Genomic DNA, 12,432 nt, shown 5'->3' with positions numbered 1-12,432 from the left:
CTGGCAGTCCACCACTGAGCCCCACGCTTACAGAACCAGTACTTCCGACTATACAGACAGAAACAGTCAAAGGCTGCCATTGAGCGGAGACTCCTGGAGCGGTTAGAATATTAACCCTCTAGTTGTTTGGACTTACTTGATGAAGTATTTGACTCCTTCTGCAGTGTAGGCCTCTTCCCATCCATATGGAAGATCTAGAAAAAGAGAGAAAGAGAAAGGGAGAGAGAAAGAGAGCGACAGAGAGAGAGAGAGAAATAACCTGACACTCTCAGCACACAGGGGTACAAATACCTACCCGGAGGTGACAGTATTTCCTCCCAAATATGACACATCTATGACAAAACAACCAACAAAAATGGGTCACAAGTCCTGCAGATCTGTCGTACGCTGGGTCTGTACATAGTCAATGGTAGGCTTCGAGGGGACTCCTATGGTAGTTACACCTACAGCTCATTGTTTGGCAGTAGTACTGTAGATTACTTCATCACTGACCTCAACCCAGAGTCTCTCAGAGCGTTCACAGTCAGCCCACAAACACACCTAACAGTTCACAGCAAAATCATAGTCTACCTGAACCGAGCAATACTCAATCATGAGGCATCAAAGCCAAAGGCACTAAACAATATTACGAAATGCTATAGATGGAGGGAAAGTAGTGCGAAGCTGAAAAGTCAAATATCCTGTTTAGTCTTCCTACTGCCATAGTTACACCTTCACTATTACAGTGAAATGTTTTGTCCAGGAAGTTGTCTAAAAGGGATTGAATTTGTTATTGCCTAGATGTTTTTTGGTAGGTTTATGCTATCAAATCAACATAGTTAAAGCAGACAACCTATGAAAATTGACAACAATGACAAATAGTTTGAAGAATAATGCAAAAACCTAGGAACGAAATTGAGAAACCTATCCAACCAAAAAACATAGAGATCCAGAAAACCTGAGCCTACACCTTCACTATGGTGAATCACTAAAACAATACAGAAATACACTACTGAAAACCTGAGTCTACGCCTTCACTATGGTGAATCACTAAAACAATACAGAAATACACTACTGAAAACCTGAGTCTACGCCTTCACTATGGTGAATCACTAAAACAATACAGAAATACACTACTGAAAACCTGAGTCTACGCCTTCACTATGGTGAATCACTAAAACAATACAGAAATACACTACTGAAAACCTGAGTCTACACCTTCACTATGGTGAATCACTAAAACAATACAGAAATACACTACTGAAAACCTGAGTCTACGCCTTCACTATGGTGAATCACTAAAACAATACAGAAATACACTACTGAAAACCTGAGTCTACGCCTTCACTATGGTGAATCACTAAAACAATACAGAAATACACTACTGAAAACCTGAGTCTACGCCTTCACTATGGTGAATCACTAAAACAATACAGAAATACACTACTGAAAACCTGAGTCTACGCCTTCACTATGGTGAATCACTAAAACAATACAGAAATACACTACTGAAAACCTGAGTCTACGCCTTCACTATGGTGAATCACTAAAACAATACAGAAATACACTACTGAAAACCTGAGTCTACGCCTTCACTATGGTGAATCACTAAAACAATACAGAAATACACTACAGAAAAAGAAGGAACAGCACATCAGAATCAGCTCAATGTAACTGAAGAAGCCATAGAATCCATAGAATCCATAGAATTCATAGAATTCATAGAATCCATAGAATCCATAGAAGCCATAGAATCCATAGAATCAAACCATGTCTGGGAAAATTGGAACACACTAAACAAACAAATACACAAAGTGTTGTCTATACAAAACTGAGATGTGTGGATTAACCATATTAGCTCTAAAACAAATAACAAACAGCAAAAACATATACATGATCAATTACTCCAGCCATTTTAATAATGGGAATTGATGGAAATGATGTAAATATATATTAGCTCTAAAACAAAACTATGCCACTTTGTTTAACAATCTACTGTATGCTGCTCTGTACCATCACTCATTCATATATCCTTATGTACATGTTCCTTATCCCCTTACACTGTGTATAAGACAGTAGTTTTTTTTTGGAATTGTTAGTTAGATTACTTGTTGGTTATCACTGCATTGTCGGAACTAGAAGCACAAGCATTTCGCTACACTCGCATTAACATCTGCTAACCATGTGTATGTGACAAATAAAATTTGATTTGATTTGAAATCTAAAAATCAGCAATTAAAGACCACCAGAACCCACTGGAATCTCCAATTACATTGAATGAACTACAGGATGAAATACAAATCCTCCAACCCAACAAGGCCTGTGGTGTTGATGGTATACTAAATGAAATGATCAAATATACAGAACAAAAACTCCAATTGGCTATACTTAAACTCTTTAATATCATCTTCAGCTCTGGCATCTTCTCCAATATTTGGAACCAAGGACTGATCACCCTAATCCACAAAAGTGGAGACAAATTTGACCCCAATAACTATTGTGTGATATGCGTCAACAGCAACCTTGGGAAAATCCTCTGCGTTATCATTAACAGCAGACTCGTACATTTCCTCAGCGAAAACAATGTACTGAGCAAATGCCAAGTTGTCTTTTTACCAAATTACCATATAACAGAGCACATATTCCCCCTGCACACCCTAATTGTCAAACAAACAAACCAAAACAAAGGCAAAGCCTTATCATGCTTTGTTGACTTAGAAATAGTTTTTGACTCAATTTGGCTTAAGGGTCTGCTATATAAATGGATGGAAAGTGGTGTTGGGGGAAAAACATACGACATTATAAAATCCATGTACACAAACAACTGTAACAATGTACAATGTACACAAGTGTGCCGTTAAATTTGGCCAAAAACACACACATTTCTTTCCACAGGGCCGTGGGGTGAGACAGGGACGAATGCCCAACCCTCTTCAACATATATACATTTTAAGTCGAAAGTTTACATACACTTAGGTTGGAGCGATTAAAACTTGTTTTTCAACCAACAAATGTCTTGTTACAGGGTGGTGCAGTGGTCTAAGGCACTGCATAGCAGTGCAAGCTGTGCCACCAGAGACTCTGGGTTCGAGCCCAGGCTCTATCGCGACCGGGAGGTCCATGGGGCGACGCGACAAATGGCCCAGCGTCGTCCGGGTTAGGGAGGGTTTGGCTGGCTGGGATATCCATGGCTCATCACGCACCAGCGACTCCTGCCGGGTGCAGTGCACACTGACCAGGTTGCCAGGTGTACAGTGTTTCCTCTGACATATTGGTGCGGCTGGCTTCCGGGTTGGATGTGTGCTGTGTCAAGAAGCAGTGTGGCTTGGTTGGGTTGCGTTTCGGAGGACGCACGGCTCTCAACCTTCGCCTCTCCCGAGTCTGTACGGGAGTTGCAGCAATGAGACAAGAATAACTACTACCAATTGGATACCACAAAATTGTGGAGAAAAAAAATAAACAAAATACAGTTTTGGCAAGTCGGTTAGGACATCTACTTTGTGCATGACACAAGTAATTTTTCCAACAATTGTTTACAGACAGATTATTTAGTTTATAATTCACTGTATCGCAATTCCAGTGAGTCAGAAGTTTGCCTTTAAACACCTTGGAAAATCCAGAAAATTAAGTCATGGCTTTAGAAGTTCTGATAGGCTAATTGACATCATTTGAAAAGGCCTACCTTCAAACTCAGTGCCTCTTTGCTTGACATCATGGGAAAATCAAAAGAAATCAGCCAAGACTGCACAAAAGAAAGATTGTAGACCTCCACAAGACTGGTTCATCTTTGGGTGCAATTTCCAAACGCCTGAAGGTACCATGTTCATCTGTACAAACAATAGTACTCAAGTATAAACACCATGGGACCACGCAGCCGTCATACCGCTCAGGAAGGAGATGTGTTCTGTCTCCTAGAGATGAACGTAATATGCGAAAAGTGCAAATCAATCCCAGAACAACAGCAAAGGACCTTGTGAAGATGCTGGAGGAAACAGGTACAAAAGTATCTAAATCCATAGTAAAACAAGTCCTATATTGACATAACCTGAAAGGCTGCTCAGCAAGGAAGAAGCAACTGCTCCAAAATCTCCATTAAAAAGCCAGACTACGGTTTGCAACTGCACATGCGGACAAAGATCGTACTTTCTGGAGAAATCTGGTCTGATGAAACAAAAATAGAACTGTTTGGCCATAATGACCATCGTTATGTTTGGAGGGAAAATGGGGAGGCTTGCAAGCCGAGAACACTGTCCCAACCATGAAGCATGGGGGTGGCAGCATCATGTTGTGGGGGTTCTTTGCTGCAGGAGGATCTGGTGCACTTCACAAAATAGATGGCATCATGAGGGAGGAAAATTATGTGGAGTTATTAAAGCAACATCTCAAGACATCAGTCAGGAAGTTAAAGCTTGGTTGCAAATGGGTCTTCCAAATGGACAATGACCACAAGCATACTTTCAAAGTTGTGCAAAATGGCTTAAGGACAACAAAGTCAAGGTATTGGAGTTGCCTGACTCAGTTACACCAGCTCTGTCTGGAGGAATGGGCCAAAATACACCCAACTTATTGTGGGAAGCTTGTGGATGGCTACCCGAAACATTTGACCCAAGTTAAACAATTTAAAGGCAATGCTAGCAAATACTAATTGAGTGTATGTGAACTTCTGACCCACTGGGAATGTGATGAAAAAAAAGTAAAAGCTGAAATAAATCATTCTCGCTACTATTAATCTGACATTTCACATTCTTAAAATAAAGTGGAGATCCTAATTGACCTAAGACAAGTAATTTTTACTAGGATTAAGTGTCAGGAATTGTGAAAAACTGAGTTTAAATATATTTGGCTACGGTGTATGTAAACTTCCGACTTCAACTGTATCAATGAATTGGCGAGGGCACTAGAACAGTCTGCAGCACCCAGCCTCACCCTACTAGAATCTCACAAGTCTACTGTTTGCTGATGATCTGGTGCTTCTGTCCCCAACCAAGGAGGACCTACAGCAGCACCTAGATCTTCTGCACAGATTCTGTCAGACCTGGGCTATGATCGGTAAATATCAGTTAGACTAAAATAATGGTGTTCCAAAAAAGGTCCAGTTGCCAGGACCTCAAATACAAGACAAGGCAAAAAAGGCCTTCTATGCAATCAAAAGGAACATACAATTTGACATACCAATTACGATCTGGAAAAAAATATTGTGTTGGTCCACTTACCAACCAATAATTCACAAAATGGGACAAACACCAAATTGAGACTCTGCATGCAGAATTCTGCAAAAATATCCTACAGTATGCGTACAATGTAAAACACCAAATAATGTTTGCAGAGTAGAATTAGGTCGATACTCGCTAACTATAAAAATCCAGGAAAGCGCTGTTATATTCTAGAACCCTCTAAAAGGAAGTGATTCCCAAACCTTCCATAACAAAGCCATCACCTACAGAAAGATGAAGAAGCAAGCTGGTCCTGGAACACAAGTAGACCCAACCAAATCATGAGAAAACTAAAAGATCATTACTTGACACATTGAAAAGAATTAACAAAAAAAACAGAGCAAACTAGAATGCTATTTGGCCCTAAACAGAGAGTACACAGTGGCAGAATACGTGACCACTGTGACTGACCCAAACTTAAGGAAGCTTTGACTATGTACAGACTCAGTGAGCATACCCTGCTATTGAGAAAGGCTGCCATAGGCAGACCTAGCTCTCAAGAGAAGACAGGATATGTGCACACTGCCCACATAATGAGGTGGAAACTGAGCTGCACTTCCTAACCTCCTGCCAAACGTATGACCATATAAGAGACACATATTTCCCCTCAGATTACACAGACCCACAAAGAATTAGAAAAACAAATCCAATTTTGATGAACTCCCATATATATATTGGGTGAAATACCACAGTGGGCAATCACATCAGCAAGATTTGTGACTTGTTGCCACAAAAAAAGGGCAACTAGTGAAGAACAAGCTTCGCTGTGAATACAACTCATATTTAGATTTATTTATTTTTCCTTTTCTTCCCCTTTAACTATTTGCACATCGTTACAACACTGTATATAGACAGATGACATTTGAAATGTATTTTTCTTCTGAAACTTGTGTGAGTGTAATATTTACTGTTCACTTTTTACTGTTTATTTCACTTTTGTTTATCCAATGTAAACATACAGTACGAGTCAACATTTTTGACACACCTACTCATTACAGGGTTTTTATTTATTTGTACTATTTCTACATTGTAGAATAATAGTGAAGACATCAAAATTACAAAATAATACATATGGAATCATCTAGTAACCAAAAAAGAGTTAAACAAATCAAAACTTATTTTATTTTATTTATTTATTTATTTTATTATTTTATTTATTTTATATTTGAGATTTTTCAAAGTAGCCACCCTTTGCCTTGATGACAGCTTTGCACTCTCTTGGCATTCCCTCAACGAGCTTCACTTCTTGAAGACGTTCCCACATATGCTGAGCACTTGTTGGCTGCTTTTCCTTCACTCTGCGGTCCAACTCATCCAAAACCATCTCAATTGGGTTGAGGTTGGGATCATCAGGTCATCAGATGCAGCACTCCATCACTCTCCTTGGTCAAATAGCCCTTACACAGCCTGGAGGTGTGTTTTGGGTCATTATTCTGTTGAAAAACAAATGATAGTCCCACTAAATGCAAACCAGATGAGATGGCATATCACTATAGAATGATTTGGTAGCCATTCTGGTTAAGTGTGCTTTGAATTGTAAATAAATCACAGACAGTGTCACCAGCTAAGCACCCCCACACCATCATACTTCCTCCTCCATGCTTCATGGTGGGAACCACACATGCAGAGGTCATCCGTTCACCTACTCTGCATCTCACAAAGACACGGTGGTTGGAACCATAAATCTCAAATTTGGACTCAGCAGACCAAAGGACAGATTTCCACCAGTCTAATGTCCATTGCTCTATTGCTGTTCTTGTCATAATATGGACTCTGTCTTTTACCAAATAAGGCTATCTTCTGAATACCCCCCCTACCTTGTCACAACACAACTGATTGGCTCAAACGCATTAAGAAGGAAAGAAAATCCACAAATTAACTTTTAACAAGGCACACCTGGTAATTGAAAGGCATTCCAGGTGACTGCCTCAGGAAGCTGGTTGAGAGGATGCCAAGAGTGTGCCTTGTTGTGCCTCTCATCAAGGCAAAGGGTTGCCAAGAGTATGCCTGTCATATAAAATAGATTTAGATTTGTTTAACACTTTTTTGGTTACTACATGATTCCATATGTGTTATTTCATAGTTTTGATGTCTTCACTATTATTCTACAATGTAGAAAATAGTAAAAAATAAAGAAAAAGCGTTGAATGAGTAGGTCTCTCCAAACTTTTGACTGGTAGTGTATATAAATACGTTCAAATGCCTCTCCTCTGAAGTAGTGACATCCGTAATATTCCCAGCTTTTGGAAAAATGTCACAAATAGGTGTGTGTGTTTTTGGTTTTACAATCCTTGTGGGGACCAGAATCCTCCAGGTAAAACAAGGACAATTCTGACAAGTAGGGACATTTTGGCGGTCCCCACAAAGAAAAAGGCTATTCTAGGCTTAGGGGTTAGGTTTAGGGTTAGGTTTAGGGTTAGGGAAAATAGGATTTTGAATAGGAAGCCATTGTTCAGTCCACACGAGGACAGTCAAACTTTTGTACAAGTAGCATGCTGACTGAAACGTGTCTTGCAGGCTGGGAACAGTTGTGGCTGCTTCGCATGATGTATTGTTGTCTCTTCTTTTTTGCCCTTTGTGTTGTTGTCTGTGCCCAATAATGTTTGTCCCATGTTTTGTGCTGCTGCCATGTTGTGCTGCTGCCATGTTGTGTTGCTACCATGTTGTTGTTATATTATGTTGCTACCATGTTGTGTTGTCAGGTGTTTCTGCCATGCTATGTTGTTGTCTTAGGTCTCTCTTTATGTAGTGTTGTGGTGTCTCTCTTGTTGTTATGTGTTTTGTCCAATTTAAACTCAGCAAAAAAAGGCGTCCTCTCACTGTCAAATGCATTTATTTTCAGCAAACTTAACATGTGTAAATATTTGTATGAACATAACAAGATTCAACAACTGAGACATAAACTGAACAAGTTGCACAGACATGTGACTAACAGAAATGGAATAATGTGTCTCTGAACAAAGGGGGGGTCAAAATCAAAAATAACAGTCAGTACCTGGTGTGGCCACCAGCTGCATTAAGTACTGCAGTGCATCTCCTCCTCATGGACTGCATCAGATTAGATTTGCTATTTCTTGCTGTGAGATGTTACCCCACTCTTCCACCAAGGCACCTGCAAGTTCCCAGACATTTCTGTGGGGAATGGCCTTAGCGCTCACCCTCCGATCCAGCAATTCCCAGATGTGCTCAATGGGATTGAGATCCGGGCTCTTCGCTGGCCATAGCAGAACACTGACATTCCTGTCTTCCAGGAAATCACGCACAGAACGAGCAGTGTGACTGGTGGCATTGTCATGCTGGAGGGTCATGTTAGGATGAGCCTGCAGGAAGGGTACCACATGAGGGAGGGATGTCTTCCCAGTAACGCACAGCGGTGAGATTGCCTGCAATGACAACAACTCAGTCCGATGATGCTGTGACACATCGCCCCAGACCATGACGGACCCTCCGCCTCCAAATTGATCCCGCTTTAGAGTACAGGCCTCTGTGTAATGCTCATTCCTTCGACGATAAACACGAGTCCAACCATTACCCCTGGTGAGACAAAACCGCGACTTGTCAGTGAAGAGCACTTTTTGCCAGTCCTGTCTGGTCCAGCGACGGTGGGTTTGTGCCCATGGGCGATTGTTTCCGTTGTTTCCGGTGATGTCTGGTGAGGACCTGCTTTACAACAGGCCTACAAGCCCTCAGTCCAGCCTCTCTCAGCCTGTTGAGGACAGTCTGAGCACTGATGGAGGGATTGTGCACTCCTGGTGTAACTCGAGCAGTTATTGTTGCCATCCTGTACCTGTCCCGCAGGTGTGATGTTCGGATGTACCGATCTTGTGTAGGTGTTGTTACACGTGGTCTGCCAGTGCGTGAACAATCAGCTGTCCATCCTGTCCTGTCTCCCTTAGGTGTCTCACAGTACGGACATTGCAATTTATTGCCCTGGTCACATCTGCAGTCCTGATGCCTCCTTGCAGCATGTCTAAGGCACGTTCACACAGATGAGCAGTGACCCTGGGCATCTTTCTTTTGGTGTTTTTCAAAGTCAGTAGAAAGGCCTCTTTAGGTTTCAAAGTTTTCATAACTGTGACCTTAATTGCCTACCATCTCTAAGCTGTTAGTGTCTTAACGACCGTTCCACAGGTACATGTTCATTAATTGTTTATGGTTCATTGAAGCATGGGAAACAGTCTTTACATCTTTACAATGAGGATCTGTGAAGTTATTTGGATTTTTACAAATTATTGTTGAAAGACAGGGTCCTGAAAAAGGGATATTTAGCTTTATTTAATTAGGCAAGTCAGTTAAGAACAAATTCTTATTTTCAATGACGGCCTAGGAACAGTGGGTTAACTGCCTGTTCAGGGGCAGAACGACAGATTTGTACCTTGTCAGCTCGGGGATTTGAACTTGCAACCTTCCGGTTGCTAGTCCAACGCTCTAACCACTAGGCTTCGCTGTCGCCCCCTGCTCCAACTTCACTCCTTTTGCTGAGTTGATATACATTTTTTAATCCCAGGCCGTCTTCAGAAATAAGAATTTCTTCTTAACTGATTTTCCTAGTTAAATAACGGTTAAATAAATAGCGTGACCGAGGAGGGCAGGGGATGCTGACATTTTCATCATTCTCATCCGGTGATGCCAAGTGTGTGTGTGTATTCTAGCTTATTATGTATGACAGCTGTTCATATTCTTCTGGAACAGCACATTACTCAGGCCCATGCTGTGACATGCCACCTGTGGAGGGTTAGCCAGGGTTAGCCGGGGTTAGTCAGCGCACGGTGAGCCACGTGAGACCACAGTGACACCAGGGTGGAAGAGGAGAAGGAGTGGAGTTGGAGCAGGGGGCAGAGGGACTGGGGATTGGTAAGGGGAGAAAGAAGAGTTATTAGCTGTAATATTGAATTAAGCATTCAATGAATTATGAATTTACAGACACTTTGATTCTATCTACACACACCACAATTAACTCCTTGGTCTGACCCTAGCACAATGATACTCCATTGATCATTTCCCCTCCCTCATTTCCCTGTCCACCTATCTCTCCCCCTCCCCTTTATTTTATATTTGAATCTCCCTCTATATGATGTCCTTGCGGGGATTGTTGTAAGCAGCTTTAAACGCTTTATTTAATGCTTTTTATTTATCAGAAACACTCGATTGAATTCAGTCCACTGCCCCAGGATGTGGGGAAAAGGACAAAATGAGGAACAAAGCTGGCATTGAGCCCTCTGTGGTTCACATGGTAAGACCCCTCTCACTTCTCTCTCCGAGGCCAGGGCTAGGAGTCAGTCTCTGGTCATGAGGGACTCACGTTAGAAACAGATACAAAACCAGAAAGCCTTGGAAGTATTTCTGAAATATACACTGTGTAATGTTCCAAACTGATTATTTGGCATGTCAAGCCAAGTTCAATCAGTTCAAATCAATTCAGATCAGTTCAAGATCATTGGATACTTTATTTTCTGTGACTGATGTGTTCACTAAAACCTGAGACCAAACTGCTTATCCCTGGGCCCCGCAACATTTCATATCCCCGGGCCCCGCCTGTCAACATTTCATATCCCCGGGCCCCGCCTGTCAACATTTCATATCCCCGGGCCCCGCCTGTCAACATTTCATATATCCCCGGGCCCCGCCTGTCAACATTTCATTAACAGAGTGAAACCCAGTCTGTGAAATGTACCAATAATATCCACATTGTACATTGAGGGACACAAACAAATTTTCTGACCGATATCAAGTTTTGTCTGTTTCCGGGGGTGTGAACTATCGCCGTTGACGAATATGTGCATTGTGTTTATTGTGCCATGTACAGCGATTGCGATACTTATTGTAAAATAACACTTTTTGTTCACAGTAAGAGGGACAGGATGATATTTGGTGAAAGGTCGACTGTAACCATAGAATGAGAACTAATAGATCCACTGGATTTCTCACAATCCAGACATCATTGCAGGTGTAGAACACAGAACACAGCACTGAATTCTGAGTGAGGATGTCAGAAGCATCAATTGATCGAACATTCCAAATGGTACATTCAACATGGCCACCGGTGTACCCACATATGGAATGTTGTTTGGAATGAGAATATACCGTCCAACTCTATACCCCTAACCCCTTTGGGTGGCCCCTGTGTCAAGAGACCACAGACACTGTTACAGGTTTCAAGATGATCCATTTTCTTCAAAAGTGTGAAAATCTACTTCCATCTTTACAAAACTAATTGCAAAGACAGGCAGATCCAGCTCAAAGTTATGCAAGCATAGCTAGTAGTTCCCGAATGTGATTTTTGGTGAGTGTGGACATTTACAAATGAAAGTGACCAAGAAAAATTGTGAAAATGAACAAATTGTTGATGCATGCTTTTCTGAAGTAAGTGCAGCATGTGTACAGAGAGCAGAGGGGAGAAGAACAGAGGAGAGAAAAACCCCTAGTAGGAAGCACAGGGAAAACATGGCAGCTGTGCAGATAACTCATCCAAAGCTCTTTGACTTCTAGCAGAAAATCATTAAAAGATATCTGATGGCAAACATTTAGTTGTGAATTGCATACAAGTTTAACTTCATCACCTCATGTACGCTTCAAACAGAGACTAGATATAGAATGCTATGGACGCACCAGTTCACTTTCTGGGGAACTACGATAAGCTTCATAATTTAAAATAATAAGGTCATCTTTATTATACAATAATAGGATATGTGATACTGTTAATGGTTTGCCTAAATGGCGGAACTTGGTGAAATAACGTTCAGAGAATCCATTTTTTGCAATTTGGTGAAATAATTTGTTTTTTAAGTGTATGTTTCCTAAGGATCAATGTAGCGCAAGTGTAAAAATGTTTGAATTTCCTTTTCTCCTAAATGGGATTATAAATTGATCAACTTTTAAACAAGCATTACTTCCATTATTCATCCAAGTACAGTGTATGGTATGCCATTCTGAAGCACTGTCTGTATTTTTATCCAATGTATTTAAAAAAACACACATTTTAGAACAAAAGACAGAAAAGAGAGGGTTTTGGTATTTGGTTTATTTGCCAAAGCAGCTGATATTCTTCCTGGGGTCACAAAAAACACAAAATACATCAAGTAACCAAATACTGATAGATTGATAGACAAGGACAGTCACATACATTTAAAATACAACGATATACAAACAATACAACTAAAGAATGTGTGTGTAGATTGTGTGTGTGTTAGAGTGTGATAGTGTGTCTGTGTCATTTCACAGTCTCTATTGTGCCATGGGA

The 12,432-nt window shown here is 41.0% G+C and overlaps 1 protein-coding gene across 1 annotated transcript in view; it reads right to left on the bottom strand.

Moving 5' to 3' along the window:
* Positions 1 to 12,432, bottom strand: part of LOC124040402 (syntaxin-binding protein 4-like) — a 124,344-nt gene that overhangs the window by 3,640 nt on the left and 108,272 nt on the right. The window contains exon 21 of the mRNA XM_046357561.1: positions 137 to 194. Within this exon, the coding sequence (XP_046213517.1) occupies positions 137 to 194 (58 nt within the window). The remainder of the gene's footprint in view (positions 1 to 136; positions 195 to 12,432) is intronic.

Source organism: Oncorhynchus gorbuscha, linkage group LG07 (assembly GCF_021184085.1).
Source record: "Oncorhynchus gorbuscha isolate QuinsamMale2020 ecotype Even-year linkage group LG07, OgorEven_v1.0, whole genome shotgun sequence".
Taxonomy (NCBI): Eukaryota; Metazoa; Chordata; class Actinopteri; order Salmoniformes; family Salmonidae; genus Oncorhynchus; species Oncorhynchus gorbuscha.
The sequence above is the reverse complement of the archived record's forward strand: the minus strand, read 5'-3'. Positions and strand labels throughout refer to the sequence as shown.